At 41.4% G+C, this 18,577-nt stretch overlaps 1 protein-coding gene across 1 annotated transcript in view; it reads left to right on the top strand.

Annotated features, from left to right (window-relative positions):
- thada (THADA armadillo repeat containing) overlaps positions 1-18,577 on the top strand; it is a 281,569-nt gene that overhangs the window by 5,036 nt on the left and 257,956 nt on the right. The window contains 12 exon segments of the mRNA XM_034184530.1: positions 4,269-4,417; positions 4,546-4,578; positions 4,693-4,741; positions 5,178-5,371; positions 7,933-8,027; positions 10,728-10,951; positions 11,093-11,817; positions 14,256-14,410; positions 15,676-15,831; positions 16,590-16,697; positions 16,784-16,907; positions 17,032-17,177. Of these exon segments, the coding sequence (XP_034040421.1) occupies positions 4,269-4,417; positions 4,546-4,578; positions 4,693-4,741; positions 5,178-5,371; positions 7,933-8,027; positions 10,728-10,951; positions 11,093-11,817; positions 14,256-14,410; positions 15,676-15,831; positions 16,590-16,697; positions 16,784-16,907; positions 17,032-17,177 (2,158 nt within the window).

Here is an 18,577-nt window from a genome sequence, read left to right as displayed (position 1 = left end):
ATTTCCTCTGAAATTTTTTCTGCCAAATGTATTTGATTCATTATCAAAATGTAATCAGCGTGCACACTGCAAAAACTATTAAAATATGATGGCAGACCAAACAGTGAATGCAGCAAAGTGTCAGATCACAGCCTTTTGCTGTGTCTGATTTAACAGGTGCACATCAGGCTGTGGCTCCGAGTCTGAGCACGGTGTGAAAAAAATAAACGGTCGGGCTTTTAATCATAGACATGACTCCGGTCCCACATGCGAGGGGTTTAATGGAAATACACTGCAATCGGACGGGACTTTTTATCTGATGTGAGGAAAATCCGTTGAACAAAATCTGTTATGTATGGTGTTTATTACATGGAAAACAATACAAAAACTTTGGGACTTTTTTTGTATGGTGACTGCGAATATCTGGTTAAAACGATGATGGTTTAGGAGAGTTTTACTGTACATGGGAATGAACAATAAATTTACCTCTCAAAACTTTGATGATGATGTCGGCTTCCATCCCACATGGCTGACTTTATTTTCCCAAATCTTTCTTTTGTTCGGATCCGAAGGGAATCTGTACATCTTGAAGCCCTTGTGTCAATTTGTGCCTCCAAATGCATAACAACCCAGGATTTTCAGTGAATAAATAAATATAGCTGGATTTACGTGCAAACAGATTAACAGCGAATACTGTTTTGAACCCAGGATGGTACCACGAGTCACGTGACCGTGTTTTTCAACTCGTCATGTCGCCACTCTCTCAATTAAGGCACACTAGTAGTAGCAAGGTTTACTCAGGCCCCCAGTCACAGTTTCATTACATTTTTACCTGCATCCAATGCTGTAAATGATTGAGAACATTTATGTGTTCTAGTTTTATGTTCCTATTTTCTGAATCCTGTTTTTCATACCAGGATTAGTTTGTTAGTTGGATTAAAATGTTGATGATTTGGAGTGATCCTGGATGTTTTAATTCTTCCTTCTGTGGATTTGGGGCTCTGATGGATGGATGGGTGAATAGATGGAATCACAACTCCACTGACAACACAAAGCTGCATTCAGGTCTGAGCGCAAATGTGGATAGAATTTTGCTCACTCATGGATCATGATGTCATACGCTGACAGTGTCTTATCACTGTGCAAGAGTTCAGTGTGGCTGCAACAGCAAGGACCTCAAACAACCTTTCTCTGTGGTGCCTTCTTGCTAAGAGATTCTGTTGGGCAATCTGACATCCAGACAGAAATGCACACAGCAGCACTGTCTTTTTCTTCAGTTAATTGACCATGGCTAAATGAACAGCTGTGCTGCATGTTGCTGCATTGGGATCTGTCCTCTCTTCTCTCATGCAGAATTCACACCCCGCACTGGAGCTTTAGCCATTCAGAAGCCCAGTCTGATGCATCTGACAGCCATAGGATATAAATGCATGAGCATTGTAAAAGTTAAAGTACAGGACAAAACTTGCAGCCACTGAGAAAGCTTTGCGCCTGATGGCCGCTCAAAGTTTTGAGCATGCACAAAACTTTCTGATATACCCGGTGGACATCAGCTGACAAGGAATGCATTTAGTGAATGGGAAAAGGATTTTCCCAGAAAAAAAACACAAATGGATATCCAAAATTCGTATCAGTTGCTCATATCTTGATCCATCATGGTGTGACAGGCGCTTTACTGAGCAGGACTTTTAATTGTGCCAAGAGATTGTGGAAACAGTGAGAACATTTCAAGTTTATTTGTATATATGAAGTTATGCACTTTTGCGGCTTCAACAATACACAGTGACTATATTGGAGCCTTCATTATTTGTATTTAAAATTTAGGGCATTCTAACTTTATGCAGAACATCTTGGGCACAATTCCCAAAAGGATAAATGTATATAAAACATCTAAATACTTATGTGGAATTGCAGGAAGTAAAATCACTTTTTATTCTGTCATGCAAAGACAAAATACAAGATCCTTGAAGCTTTAAGGACTGAGAGTAATAGAAATTAAAGTTACACACTTGAAAGTGAGTCTTGTGTGTTATGGAAGAGGATGATTCAAGACCCCAATGCAGAGATAAGACTGGCTGGCATAAGAAGCAGGCTTTATTGTCAGAACCAGGGCCATTGCAGAGGTCAGTACACAGGAAGCCAGTAAGAGCGCACAACAGTGTCCATGAGGGGACAGGCTGGCAGAAGGTCCAAAAAACCAGGTAGAGGGGAAAAAAAACTACAGCAAGCAATGGTGTCCAATGATGGCTGGCAAAATCAAAAACTCAGGGAAAATAATGTTCAGTCACAAGATGTGGACATGAGGAAACACTAGAAAACACAGATGAGAAGAGCGTAAAAAACAACATTCTGTGGAGGTGTGAGAGGAACACAGGGGTATACCACCAGAATTCCACTGAAGTTGGGACATTGTGTAAAATGTAAATAAAAACAGAATACAATAATTTGCAAATCCTCTTCAACCTATATTCAGTTGAGTACACCACAAAGAAAAGATATTTAATGTTCAAACTGATAAACTTTATTTTTGTGTAAATATTTGCTCATTTTGAAATGGATGCCTGCAACACTTTTTCAAAACAGCTGGGACAGTGGTATGTTTACCACTGTGTTACATCACCTTTCCTTCTAACAACACTCAATAAGGTTTTGGGAACTGAGGACACTAATTGTGAGTGTCATGATTGGGTATAAAAGGAGCATCCCCAAAAGGCTCAGCCATTCACAAGCAAAGATGGGGTGAGGATCACCAATTTGTGAACAACTGCATGAAAAAATAGTCCAACAGTTTAAGAACAATGTTTCTCAATGTTCAATTGCAAGGAATTTAGTGATTCCATCATTTACAGTCCATAATATAATCAGAAGATTCAGAGAATCTGGATTGGTCGCAAACCAACGTTGAATGCCCATGACCTTCGATCTCTCAGGCAGCACTGCATTAAAAACTGACATCATTGTATAAAGGATCTTACCGTGTGGGCTCAGGAACACTTCAGAAAACAATTGTCAGTTAACACAGTTTGTCGCTACATCTACAATTGCAAGTTAAAACTCGACCATGCAAAATGAAAGCCATACATCAACAACATCCAGAAATGCTGCTGCCTTCTCTGGGCCTGAGCTCGTTTGAAACGGACAGACGCAAAATTGAAAAGTGTGTTGTGGGGTGATGGATCCACATTTCAAATTGTGGAATCATCGTGTCCTCTGGAACAAGAGGAAAATCACCATCCAGCGCAAATTTCAAAAGCCAGCATCTGTGATAGTATGGGCGTGTGTTAGTGCCCATGGCATGAGCAACTTACACATCTCTGATGGCACATCAATGCTGAAAGGTACATCCAGGTTTTGGAGCAACATATGCTGCCATCCAAGCAACGTCTTTTTCAGGGACGTCTCTGCTTATTTCAGCAAGCCAATGCCAAGCCACATTCTGCATGTGTTACAACAGCCTGGCTTCGTAGTAAAAGAGTGCGGGTACTAGATAGGCCTGCCTGCAGTCTAGACCTGTCGCCCATTGAAAATGTGTGGCGCATTATGAAGTGCAAAATACGATAACGGAGACCCCGAACTGTTGAACAACTGAAGTCATACATCAAGCAAGAATGGGAAAGAATTCCACCGACAAAGTTTCAACAGTTAGTGTCCTCAGTTCTCAAGTGCTTTTTGAGTGTTGTTTGAAGGAAAGGTGATGTAACACAGTGGTAAACATACCACTGTCCAAGCTTTTTTAAAACGTGTTGCAGGCATCCATTTCAAAATGAGCAAACGTTTGCACAAAAACAATAAAGTTTATCAGTTTGAACATTAAATATCTTGTCTTTGTGGTGTATTCATTTGAATATAGGTTGAAGAGGATTTGCAAATCATTGTATTCTGTTTTTATTTACATTTTACACAACATCCCAACTTCATTAGAATTGGCATTGTAAATACACAGGGAGGTAGTCACACAAACTGGAGACAGGTGAGGGTAATCACAGATGGGAAACAGCTGAGAAAAGGCACAGGAAGAAAGCTAATAAAACACACAAGGACACTGTAACCACCAAAATAAAACAGGAAGTGCATGAACAGTGACAACAGACATGAAAGCCCACAGAGAACCAAAACCAGGGACGGTCACATAAGGGACACAGGACAAAGACAGAGACGAGAATCATAATGTGTACTCCTGTAATAAGTGTCATACAGAAGTAATTCTGGAGCTTGTCTGTCACACTGTCTGTGTCCACATAAATTAATTCTTTATCTGATAAATGTTATTTCATTGACTTTTTCTTCAGTGCCTTTGGTTCAGTACCAGCCTGGCTGCAGCAGCAGACTGTAGACTGTTTGTCTGCCTGCATGTCCAACTGTTTGTCCAATTCTTCTTCAGAGCATTATCCACACACTGTGGACACCATTACAGCCTGTTTCGATGGCTTCCCTCTAGGTGGGTGGAGATTCAGCCTCAAACTATGTTCTTGGCCTCATTTTTTTAAAATAAAGAAGTCAGAGAAATATGTTGTATTAGCAATTATTATTGTTTTCATAATTCTCTTCACATTATTATTTCTCCAGGTGAAAGATGCATTATTAAACTTTTGCCTGAAGGTTAGATTTTTATTTATTTATTTATTTTTAATGTCCTAAACAGAAACACCCAATTTAGTGAAAATCCCTTTGTGTTCTACCTCAAACTGACTCATGGTCTTCCCATCTCAATAGTATTGCAGTTTCTTCACAAGGGATTGAGTGAATACCTTCAGCAGAACAGGTATAATGTTTGTATTCATCATTTCCACTGTATTATTTTATGCTTTAATTAGCAATATGCACAAGAAATGTAGTAATATAAAGCATCTCTTCCTTAGTAAGTTTTACTCTTCTGAGTGGTTTTATGTATCTCGACTTGTTTTGAATATTGATCCATATCTTGCAATTAGTTCTTCCTAAAGCATATGCATGGATAATTAATTTTTATTTTTTTGTTGTTGCTATAACACAATTGTGCTGCTGCCACTCGTACTTAATGTCCAAATTATTAAATCACAATAACTTGTTGAGAGTGGGTGGAATTTGCTTTTGAACCTGGAGCTGTATTTTGTTACTCTCTCTGTCTATTAACTTTTCTGTTTAATACATTCGGGATTGGTACACATTGTGTGGTACTGTGTTGAATTTGTGTCTGTCGCCCTCTGCTGTTGTTGAAGTGCTCTCGTAGGTCGCCACATTGCCCAGGCTCAGCTAATGCAGAATTGTTTGGCTATGGTAAAGACATCCATGCTAGTGATCCAGAAAACACAGGACATCATCAGCTCTGCCCTGCAGAAGGACCAGGATCAGTGCAAGCTTCAGGGCATGCTGAGCAGCCTCCTGGGTTGTTACACACGCATCCTCACTGATGGTAAGAAATGGGAACAAATGGCTTTTATGTATACAGAACTAGTTGAGGGAAATATATGCACCTAGTTTTTTCCTGCATGAGTAATTCATCGGATTCTAGTCTCCTTTCTTTTCTTGAATTTTGTGATGTGGAATAGGGCTGAATGGTTAGTTTTTTCTAAATCATCAAAATCAAGAAGTTCTGAAACATGCTTTCAAATCAAAGCAGTCTATAACTTGGTGAGGGATCAGGTTTTTTGCTGAGGTGCTCATGCACAGAATAAAAAAAAAAATCCAAGTTGAACATCCTGTTTTTATCAACAGCAGCAGCATCCAGAAAGTATTCACAGCGTTGCACTTTTTCCAATATATATACAGCCTTGTACCAAAACGGAAGAAATTCATTTTTCCCCTCAAAATTCTGCACGCAATACACCATAATGATAATGTGGGAAAATAAATAGATTTTTATAAATTTATTTAAAATAATAATAATAAAAAAACTAAGTAATCACATGTAGATAAATATTCACAGCCTTTGCCATGAAGCTCAAAATTGAGATCATCCTTGAGATATTTCTACAGCTTAATTTGAGTCCACCTGGGGTAAATTCAGTTGAATGGACATGAATTAGAAAGACACACACCTGTCTACATATAAGATCCCACAGTTCCCAGTGCATGTCAGAGAACAACCCAAGCATGAAGTCAAAGGAATTGTCTTGAAGTACAAATCTGGGGAAGGGTACAGAAGCATTTCCGCTGCTTTGAAGGTCACAATGAGCATAGTGGCCTCTATCATCCATAAATGTAAGAAGCTGGGATCCGCCAGGACTCTTCCTAGAGCTGGCTGCCTGTCTAAACTGAGTGATCGAGGGAGAAGGGCCTTAATCAGTAAGGTGACCAAGAACCTGATGGCCACTCTGTCCAGCATTCCTCTGTGGAGAGAGGAGAACCTTTCAGAATGACAACCATCTCTGCAGCAATCCACCAATCAGGAAGCCACTCCTTAGTAAAAGGTGCGTGGCAGCCCCCTGGACTTTGCCAAAAGGCGCCTGAAGGACTCTCAGACCATGAGAAACAAAATTCTCTGGTCTGATGAGACGAAGATTGAACTCTTTGGCATGAATGCCAGGCGTCATGTTTCGAGGAAACCAGACACCATCCCTACAGTAAAGCATGGTGGTGGCAGCATCATGCTGTGGTTTTTCAGCAGCAGGAACTGGGAGGCTAGTCAGGATTTAGGGAAAGATGAATGCAGCAATGTACAGAGACATCCTGGATGAAAACCTGCTCCAGAGCACTGTTAATCTGAGACTGGGGAGCCCAGATCTAAATCCAATTGAACATCTGTGGAGAGATCTGAAAATAGCTGTGCATCGACACTCCCCATCCAACCTAATAGAGCTTGAGAGGTGCTGCAAAGAGGAATAAACAAAAATGCCTAAATGTAGGTGTGTCAAGCTTGTGGCATCATATTCAGAAGGTGTGAGGCTGTAATTGCTGTGAAAAGTGCATCAAGTATTGAGCAAATGGTGTGAATAGTTAGGTACATGTGATTTCTTACTTTTTTATTGTTAATAAAAAAATGTAAATAAATTTAACAATGCAAAAATAAAAAAAAAAAGCTTTTTTCTTGTCATTATGGGGTGTTGTGAGTAGAATTTTGAGGGGAAAAATTAATTTACTGCATTTTGAAATAAGGCTGTAACATAACAAAATGTGAAAAACTGATGCGCTGTGAATACTTTCCAGATGTCCCACATGTATAATCTGACGAAGAAGAACTACAGAAAGGGAGAATAAAAGTGGGCCTACAACATAACTTTGTGGTACCCTGAAAATTCACGGTGAAATACTGCAATGTAGTATGGTATTGTATGAAATGTGACATGATGATGAGACAAGTAAGATGTCAGCCATGAAAGTACCTGACCAGACAAACCAAGGCTGTAGTTAATTCCAGTCACAGTAAGCTTTGGAATCAACATCTGTATCCTGCTACAACTCATTCACCACTTTAGTGAGTGAATGAGTTGTGTCTGCTGAATGCTGCATTCTAGTGCAAAGGCTCAAAGCAATCATGAATTGGATTGGAAACAGGTCCAGACTGAGTTTCTTCAAGTAGACGTTTTATCACAACAGTTTTTAAACTAGCTGGGACACTCCCAGTTGTCAGCAGTAGCAATGCCCAGTGTCATACAATGATCTTTTGTGAGCCCAGTTGGCAGTGGATCCAAAAGATAAGTTGTGGCACTTTTGATAAGGAGCACTTATCAAAATCCTGGACAAAATCTGTAAAGAAACTGTGTCAAACCCAGAAAGGAACAGCTTTGAAACAGAAACTCTTCCTGTTAATACCAAAGAATTCCTTACCATGACTTTGGCATGCTGAGGTATTTTTTTCTGGTATCATCACCTTTTAAATAAAAAACAAACAAACAAAAAACTTAATATCATCAGGTAAAAAGTGTGAACAGGTTACTCACTGTTGGTTCTGTCAGTACAGAAATAATACATGGAATTATTAAAAGGACAATAGATGTCTAATTCATGTTGCTTTCCACGTGTTTTTGCTGATAGAGGAGTTTATCCAAGCGATCCAGAGTACAGCAGGCATGGCTGTAGTTTTACTCATAAAGTCTGTCATGGGTTCTGGAGATGAAGTCGCCTCTATGGTGAGTAGTAATTTCTTTTGACTTTTTTTTTTTTTGCTCAGGGGTTGCCACAGCAGACCAGATACAGATCCACATGTTGGTTTGTGCAAATATGTGCTCATTTTGAAATGGATGCCTGCAACACGTTTAAAAAAAAAAGCTGGGACAGTGGTATGTTTACCACCGTGTTACATCACCTTTCCTTATAACAACACTCAATAAGCGTTTGGGAACTGAGGACACTAATTATTGAAGCTTTGTAGATGGAATTCTTTCCCATTCTTGCTTGATGTACGACTTCAGTTGTTCAACAGTCCGGGTTCTCTGTCGTATTTTGCGCATCATAATGCGCCACACGTTTTCAATGGGCGACAGGTCTGGACTGCAGGCAGGCCAGTCTAGTACCCACACTCTTTTACTACAAAGCCACGCTGTTGTAACACGTGCAGAATGTGGCTTGGCCATTGTCTTGCAGAAATAAGCAGGGACGTCCACGAAAAAGACGTTGCTTGGATGGCAGCATGTGTTGCTCCAAAATGTGGATGTACCTTTCAGCATTGATGGTGCCATCACAGATGTGTAAGTTGCCCATGCCATGGGCACTAACACTCCCCATACCATTACAGATGCTGGCTTTTGAAATTTGCGCTGGTAACAAATCTGTATGGTCATTTTCCTCTTTTGTCCAGAGGACACAACATCCATGATTTCCAAAAACAATTTGAAACGTGGACTCATCAGACCACAGCACACTTTTCCACTTTGCGCCTGTTCATTTCAAATGAGCTCGGGCCCACAGAAGGTGGCGGCGTTTCTGGTAGAGTTTTAACTTGCACTTGTAGATGTAACAACGAACTGTGTTAACTGACAATTGTTTTCTGAAGTGTTCCTGAGCCCATGCGGTAAGATCTTTTACACAGTGATGTCTGTTTTTAATGCAGTGCCGCCTGAGGGATCGAAGGTCACAGGCATTCAATGTTGGTTTTAGGCCTTGCCGCTTACGTGTAGAAAGTTCTCCAGATTCTCTGAATCTTCTGATTATATTATGGACTGTAGATGATGGAATCCCTAAATTCCTTGCAATTGAATGTTGAGAAACATTGTTCTTAAACTGTTGGACTATTTTTGCATGCAGTTGTTCACAAAGTGGTGATCCTCACCCTACTGCTTGTGAATGGCTGAGCCTTTTGGGGATGCTCCTTTTATACCCAGTCATGACACTCCCCTGTTTCCAGTTAGGTGTTGTTTGAGCATTCATCAACTTTCCCAGTCTTTTGTTGCCTGTCCCAACTTTTTTGAAAGTGTTGCAGGCATCCATTTCAAAATGAGCAAATATTTGCACAAAAACAACAAAGTTTTATATATATATATATATATATATATATATATATATATATATATATATATATATATATAGTTTTATATATATATATATATTTGAGCAGATTCAATGTTCTGAGTTAATAGTAAATTCAGTTTTTTTGTTTTTTATGTTATTGTTAAATTGTTTTCTGTTTTTTTTCTGTTTTCTGTATTTCTTATCCTCTGCTCAAATAAAATAGATGATGATGATGATGATGATGATATTCAATTAAATATAGGTTGAAGCGGATTTGCAAATCATTGTATTCTGTTTTATTCACATTTTACACAACATCCCAACTTCATTGGAATTGGGGTTGTATATACCTACAAGAATAGTTGAAATTAAATGTCAAATGCAAATTAAACATGCAGACATTGAATATAAATAAATATAAATCTGTATCTAATACATCTGGAATCCAACAGCCCTGTTGAATTGTATTTATTCTAGGCCACGTTATATTGTTCCATTAGTTTTTGTGTGTCACTAACAGTCCCACAGGTGGGCAGTAATATAACTTCATAATCAAAGTAAAATTTAATTTGAAAATGGTGTGAAGCAATATTTATATACCCTCTGCAAACAAAATGTTTTTTTTGTTTTTTTTGGTGGGGGGCGGGTTACACAGAAATCTCTCTGTCCGTTTGTCTATCTGTTTATCAATCTTGTTTGCACAACTCCTCCTACAATAGTTGGTGGATTTCATTGGAACATCATACAATGCTAGCACACCACATGAAAAAGTCCTGAAGGAAAATAATTCTGACCTGATGCCTTTAAGTGGAGATAATTTGGCTTTTTAAAAAAAGATGCATCATATTTGTCAATTTTGCCTCACAGCAAGAAGGTTGTGGGATCGCTTCCCACCTGATGCCTTTCTATGCGGAATTTGAATGTGCGCCCTTGGGTCCCCTCCGGGTGCTTCGCCTTCTCCCCCCATCAAGACACGCTTGTTAAGTGAATTGAAAACTTTAAATTGTCCATAGGTGTGTGTGCGGGTGTGAATGTGTTTGTTTGTTTGTCTATATGTGCCCCTGCGACAGACTAGAATCCTGTCCAGGGTGTACCCTGCCTTACACCCTATGACTGCTGGGATATGCTCCAACTCCCCGTGACCCTTAATTAGAGTAAGTGGGTGTACAAAATGGATGGATGGATATTTGTCAGTGTCGATGTTGACTAGTATGTTCATTCATGCATTTCATCACAAACATTTTACTGCTACCTATATATAATTCATAAAAGACATGCAAGTATGTAGTATAGCAGAGTGAAAATGGGTTTGGAGGGGGCAATGATTTTTGAGCTTGGGCAAAGAGCTTTAACTCTTGGTTTTGTGTGCGTGTGTTTGTCAGGTGTGCAGTCTGCTGCACAGCTCACAACATGCTTTGGAATCAGCTCCTCAGTGGCTAACCCAGAGGTGTGAGTGTCTGTGTTCTAGTGGGCGTCCACTAGGTGTCTCACTGTACTTGTGCCATGGGGCTTTAGCAATGTTGAGCTGGAAGAGCGCCCTCCCAGGGCCACAGTGGGAACAGCTGTTGCTCTTGGTTCCAAACACACTGTTGGAACTTGATGTCAGGTATGGGTGCACCTCTGAAACATGTTCAAAAATTTTAAACCTTCTAATCTGTGATTCTTTGGTCAAAATTGAAAGGTTTTTTATTCAAGCCTGCCTCATAAGTCATTCTTACTTTAATACATTTTATGCCACTGGTTGTAGCATAAAGGAGTCCAGCACAGCTATGGTGGTGGCGCGGGTGCTGAACCTGTGGAGTGGTGCAGCCCTTGACTGCTTGCAGGGAGCCATGAAGCCCTGCCCACCCGCACTCCAGCAGACTCTCAGTGGAGGCTCTGAGCTACACGGACGGATCTTGGAGCACATCTACTCACACTGGGAGCACCCACTAGATGGAGTCCGCCACCAGACTGCCTCATTGTTCCGGAACCTCCTTCTTCTCCATCAGCACACCATGCCCTCCGTCTGCGTCCCAACCAAAGACCCATACATCACCAAGCTAACGCAAAGCCTGCTGGGACTGGAGTGGCACATGAGGGGAAAATATGGCTCTTTAGGCTGCCTGGTTGAGCTTCACGGGGCAGCGTACCTACTTGACATCGAACCACAGCTGCCTTCATCTCTCCTGGGCTTGATGGGTGACCAGACTCTGGCTCCTTATGTGGGTGACCTCCTGGAGAAACTGTTTGTGAGCCACAAGGTGCAGCTGGCTGCTGAAGCCAGTGCAGCAGGCCAAACAGCCACAGAGGATTGGATGGAACACTGGCACCAGACGTGGGTAACCCCCCTGCTGCAGGTTCTGTGCCGTGCCAGAGTGGACCAAACTTCATACATTCTGGATTATTTTCTGCCTAAGCTGCTTCGATGTAGCCCCTCCAGTCTGACACACATGGTACAGGCCTTGCAGAACACACCACCCTGCAGTGTAGGTAAAGATCCCACTGCACAAACACATTCACACAGTATAAACCTGCATTTGATCAAAGTATGACTGAGAATCTATATAAAAACCATTTATTAGCACTTAAGTAAGTAAGTAAATTTTATTTATATAGCACTTTTCACAGACAGAGGAAGCCACAAAGTGCTGCACAAAAAAGGTAATAAAAAATACATACAAACACTTATACAATCAATGCAATAAAAAGCAAACATGATGGTCATAAACAGCTCCCTGCACTGTAGATTAAAACGCTTGGAGAAAGAAGTGCATTTTGAGTTTACTCTTGAATGCATCAACAGAAGCAAGCGAGGGAATAGAAAGTGGGAGATCATTCCAGAGCCTCAGCGTGATGGCCTGGAAAGAGCGATCTCCTCTCGTCCTGTAAATTAAGAAGAAATGGGTTACAATACCTTCTGCTGTCTGTGCTGCACACAGTCTGCTCCCTGACTGTCACTTTTCAATCATGCAGCACATGGCACAGATGAAAAGAAACATGGTGTTTATGCCTGATGGAACAAGACAAATGTGATCAGGAGCGCATCAGGCCAAACGAATCCAATAGCAAACCTGTCATTGACATTTCCACGGGGTGGGTGGGGGAATCAGGGTTTTTTGGATTGTGTTGAAGAGGAAGGAGCACATTGGCTTAGTGTTTGCTTCCATCCTGGTCCTAATTTAAGATGGAGGGAAAAGTAGTTGTGTACAAGGCTAATATTTTAATCATATGGAATGGAGAACCGATGGGACAGCACAGATGTGTGCTCTTTACCCACCAGTGCCTTTCTTTACGCAAGTGTCAGCTAAGAACTTTAGTGAGTAGCCACAAGCAGAAACGTGTTTCCCAGTATGTGCACGAAAGCTGGATGTAATATAAAACAGAACGGGAAAGTAATAAGGACCTAAATAATGTAATGGATAGAAGACCTGGTTTGGGCTCATACCAGCGCTCTTTGCCAGTACCTAAACTTACTGATGATAAACTTGAGACACTGGTCCAGAGCATTTTAAAACTTTTACACAACTCGTGTTTCAAACGTTCCAGAGTATGTATCGAAAGGAAGACAATGTTCTGTGCTCAGTCGGCCTCATTATGTCAAAATCAAACATTTAGCTGAGTTTCCCCTCTGGCATTGAAACATAATAAAACATAAGTGAATGATCTAGAATAGCTATGTTTTAAATAAACATTCCTTAAGTAACAACAAAAAAAGATAAATAAGTTGGATTATTTATGGATTCTTTCTTCATTGTCTTTTGAACCTTTGCATTTCTTCCTAATTTCAGTTTTGGCATTAAAATGATGATGAACTGATTAGATGGTGGTGAACTTTGATGCACCAAGTTGATTGGAAAAAGCAACTTTACTTTGCTTACTTTGGGAAATCCGTCAAAACTGTGTGGAACCTCTTGAAAGCTATCAATCCAGGCTGATCTGCACGTGCAATAATATGTTGCTTATGTCACTCATTCTGTGACATACCTACGGTGTCACAGGTGAAGAAGTGGCTTAATGGAAACCATCTGCAACTGAACTGTGAAAAAACTGAGACACTTATTGTTGCCCCTGACAGTGCTATTCCTGTTATCAGGAGCCTCCTTGGTGACTTGGGCTTAACAGCAAAAACAAGCCTTAGAAACCTTGGCGTTATTTTTGATGAAGGAATGTCTCTTGCTCAGCATGCAAGCAAGCTTGTGAAGAATTGCTTCTTTCACCTGCGAAATATCGCCAAACTTAAACAATTGGTGTCACAGAAAGAATTAGAGGAAATCATCCATGCCTTTGTCTCCATGCGGTTGGACTATTGCAACAGCCTGTTCACTTGCCTGGGTAAGGAGGAGATAAATCGGTTGCAGTATGTCCAGAACTCCGCGGCGAGGCTTCTGACCCGCACCAACAGGAGAGCCCACATCACGCCTATCTTGGAATCCCTCCACTGGCTCCCTGTTGCCTCCAGAATTAACTTTAAAATCTTGGTTTTGACTTTCAGAGCACTACATGGTCAGGCTCCTGATTACATTGCTGACTTGATTCAGCCTTACACCTCAGCCCGCAGCCTCAGATCTTTAGGTCAGAACCTGTTGATGGTTCCTCGAACCTCCTTTAAAATTCAAGGAGACCGATCTTTTAAAGCCGTAGCGCCTCGTCTCTGGAACGAACTCCCTCCGTCCCTGCGATCCCTGGACTCTGTTGAGATGTTCAAAAAGCAACTAAAGACTCTACTTTTTAAACAGGCTTTTCATGGCCAATAATCTTTTAGTACTGAGTGTTTTACTGTATATTTTTATTGTTTTACCTTGTAAAGCGCTTTGTGACCCCTGTCTGTGAAAAGAGCTATATAAATAAAGTTTACTTACTTACTTACTTACGTTCATGTCTCAGTATCTTTGAATGCACACGGTAACCTTGCGTTCCTATGCTCTTAGGTCCTCCAGGCAGCAGGGGTGCACTGGGTGCTCTGATGACGTGCCTGCGGGCGGCCAGGGCACAGGGTGTTACACCATCTTCAGAGGAGGGTTTTTGGGGAGGACTAGTGCCTCTTTTGTTGCTCCAAAAAGCTCTTTTGCACCAACATGATCAAGTGAGTGTGTCTCTAAATACACTCAACAAAAATATAAACGCAACACTTTTGGTTTTGCTCCCATTTTGTATGAGATGAACTCAAACATCTAAAACTTTTTCCACATACACAGTATCACCATTTCCCTCAAATATTGTTCACAAACCAGTCGAAATCTGTGATAGTGAGCACTTCTCCTTTGCTGAGATAATCCATCCCACCTCACAGGTGTGCCATATAAAGATGCTGATTAGACACCATGATTAGTGCACAGGTGTGCCTTAGACTGTCCACAATAAAAGGCCACTCTGAAAGGTGCAGTTTTGTTTTATTGGGGGGGGATACCAGTCAGTATCTGGTCTGACCACCATTTGCCTCATGGAGTGCAACACATCTCCTTCGCATCATCCGTGAAGAGAACACCTCTCCAACCTGCCAAACGCCAGCGAATGTGAGCATTTGCCCACTCAAGTCGGTTACGACGACGAACTGGAGTCAGGTTGAACCCTGATGAGGACGACGAGCATGCAGATGAGCTTCCCTGAGACGGTTTCTGACAGTTTGTGCAGAAATTCTTTGGTTATGCAAACCGATTGTTTCAGCAGCTGTCCAAGTGGCTGGTCTCAGACGATCTTGGAGGTGAACATGCTGGATGTGGAGGTCCTGGGCTGGTGTGGTTACACGTGGTCTGCGGTTGTGAGGCTGGTTGGATGTACTGCCAAATTCTCTGAAACGCCTTTGGAGACGGCTTATGGTAGAGACATGAACATTCAATACACGGGCAACAGCTCTGGTTGACATTCCTGCTGTCAGCATGCCAATTGCACGCTCCCTCAAATCTTGTGACATCTGTGGCATTGTGCTGTGTGATAAAACTGCACCTTTCAGAGTGGCCTTTTATTGTGGGCAGTCTAAGGCACACCTGTGCACTAATCATGGTGTCTAATCAGCATCTTGGTATGGCACACCTGTGAGGTGGGATGGATTATCTCAGCAAAGGAGAAGTGCTCACTATCACAGATTTCGACTGGTTTGTGAACAATATTTGAGGGAAATGGTGATATTGTGTATGTGGAAAAAGTTTTAGATCTTTGAGTTCATCTCATACAAAATGGGAGCAAAACCAAAAGTGTTGCATTTATATTTTTGTTGAGTATATTTGCCAAATCTTCAGGCCGTCACTTCCCCTATGTGTTGTCTTAAGTTTACTTTTAGAATTTTGTTTAGTATGTACAGTATGTATGTTTGTTCAGCATCAGTGATTTTTTTTTCTGTGTCATGCACAGGTGAGGATGGATGCTCTGGGCTTAGTGTGTGAGAGCCACCGCAGCACAGAGGCTCTGACCTCACAGGAAGTCGATCTGATCAGCTACTTCTTGCTACCAAACCTCAACAGCCAGTCACCAGGAGTTAGACAGCAAACAGTCAGCCTGCTGAAGAAGGTCAGTGTTGACTTACAGTTTTCTGCTTCTTGTACTCCAACAAGGAGGTGTTCTCCTGTTTGTTTGTTTTTTTTTTTTAATTAGCAGGATGACTGAAAAATTAATGCAGAACTTATAAAATGTAGTGAAAAGGTAAATGGACTGCATTTATATAGCGCTTTTCCATCTACATCAGACGCTCAAAGCGCTTTACAAATAATGCCTCACATTCACCCCGATGTGAGGGTGCTGCCATACAAGGTACTCACTACACACCGGGAGCAATTGGGGATTTAAAGACCTTGCCCAAGGGCCCTTAGTGATTTTCCAGTCAGGCTGGGATTTGAACCGCGGATCTTCTGGTCTCATGCCCAACGCCTTAGCCACGAGACCATCACCTCCAACTAAGACTTAGTTGTTGAAGCTGATCCTGATTAAAAAATGTGGATGTCTGATTTTGCACATTTTATCTTACCATTTACTCAACATGCCTCAAAAGTAATTCCTGAGTGCCAGACCTTTATTTTGAAACTGAATTGTTTTAAATGAGCTTACTACCAAAGGGGTAGGAGGTTGAATACATATGAATCATCCTGTTTATCCGTCTCTGTCAGTGAAGCCCTGTTTACACATAGACAGTAAGAGATCCCAGAAGCGTCCCGGAAGAGTTTTTGGCCGTCTTAAGGATCACATGCTGTTGTTAACGTTTTTTGACTGAAATGACAAAAACGATAAAAAAAACAAACGGACAACACCTTTAATGGAATCTTCCTGTGTAGTTACTTTGTAGAGTGAAGGACAGCACTCAGCTGCTACAGAAGAGACTGAGCCAAGAGAAAGACAAGGACCAGAGAGACGGAGACCAGCACACGCTACATATGTATAAGGTTGGACTCACACTCAAAACACATTTCCCAATTCAGTCTGCTTATAACTTTAAGAATTGTGTGTGTGTGTGTGTGTGTGTGTGTAGGAATTCCTGCATTGGCTTTGTGTGACATTGCTGGAGGTTTTACTTCCTGGAGCTTCCTTCTCTAAATGCCTGATGTCCCTCCACCTGCTCAATTTGCTGGCCCAGATCTTCACCTTCAGCACTGGTACACTACCTGACAGTATAAGGAAATTTATATTAAAATCCAATTCAACCAGAAAAAAATTTTAATTAATTGTTCATCTGTGAAAATGATTATTCAGCTCTCTTGGCCTCTGTTTTTGGTTCAGGGCCTGATGTGTTTGCCCTGGGTGGAGTTGTGACCCCTGTCCATGGTCAGAATGTTCTCTACTGTGTTGCCAGTAACTTCCTTGAAGTCAAGCAGCTAGCCTCCACATTAATACAACAGCTGCCTCCATCAGTTGTGGGGTTACAGGTCAGTGACTCAACTGTAAATAAAGTGATAGGCCAGTGGTTCAAGTAGCAAGCTTACATTTAAAGGTGCCATAACTAGGAATGTCACAAGAACCAATATTTCTGTACCAATTCGATACCAAAATAAAAAAAGATAAAATACTTGTTTTTATGAAGTAGCATTGATACCAGATGTGTCAAGTGTTACATGCAGTGATGTTCCTGGAGAAGCTTTTTCTGCATTGATTTTCTCTTAAGCCCCAGTCACAGGGGACTAATGAAGGACACCAAAGCCAAAAGGTAACAAGAAATCTGGACTTGGGTTGACTTTAGGAGACATCGTTGAACCGCGTCCAGCTTTGTTCCTGTAGCTGACGCTTCATCAAACTTTTCAAACTGTTGAAAGATATGAATGAATCCTAACGACAGCCTCAGTTCTTTCGTATTCCGTTTTGCTTTCTGTCTTGATGGTTCCTCATCGTTTGTGTAGTTCCCGTACCGTCAGCGTTCCATTTGACTGTCGTCCAACTTCATCCAACCTCCCAAGTCCGACGTCTTGCATCAACACTGACGATATCTGAACGGATCAGTAACTAAAGATCTGATGAGCTGAACGTGACTCGTCCATGTGTGGAACAAAAAGCAACGGTGTCATACAGAAACAATAGCTGCAAGAACGTTTTATCAACTACTTTAACTATTTACGCACGTTCCAGCCATCTGTGGCATGTGTTCGCATGGTTTGTTTTGATTTTGTTTAAAGCGTCAAGGTCAGCATTCACTTTGTTTTTCTTTTGTTAGTTTCAGTTTTGTTATGTTCCTTTATGCGCTCTTGGTTCACAGGGTTTTTCAGTGATTTGAGAAGTGCTGGCTCATTCGTCCACCTTTTCTCGAAGATTTGTGACTTTGACTTTTTTCCTTCATTCAGCTATCGTTGTGTGCTGTGTAACCGCCCTAAAGACGTAATAACATCATCGGCATTTATTTATTTATCTGTATTCCCTCCCAATGTATAATGGACCTGATTTGTTGTGATGTTTAACTATGAATTGCTTTTTCTCTCTCACACACACACACATACACACACACGCTGTCATCACATCCACCAAGAATGTAATAAAATAAGGAGGGCAGGGTGGTGGTGGTGGGGTTGCGGGGGAAGCCCACGGAAGGCTGCAGGCAACCCCATTGCCGGAGACTGTTGCACGTCAATCGCTAACACACGATGCGGGCAGGCGCCCCACGGAGGTCTTAAAAGTTGGCTTCCCGTGGATGCGCACCAGGTTCAATTCTGGCGTTTTATCGCTGTGAGCGCATGAAAAGTATCACATTTATTTTCTTGGAAGCCTTCTCAACAGTGCCAGGACTTTTTGCGACCAGTGAGCACAGCACCGAGGAAGATGGTTTGATCCATCTTGTACT

The sequence above is a fragment of the Thalassophryne amazonica genome, chromosome 13, assembly GCF_902500255.1.
Source record: "Thalassophryne amazonica chromosome 13, fThaAma1.1, whole genome shotgun sequence".
NCBI classification, from domain to species: Eukaryota; Metazoa; Chordata; class Actinopteri; order Batrachoidiformes; family Batrachoididae; genus Thalassophryne; species Thalassophryne amazonica.
This window is presented reverse-complemented; position numbering and strand designations above follow the sequence as displayed.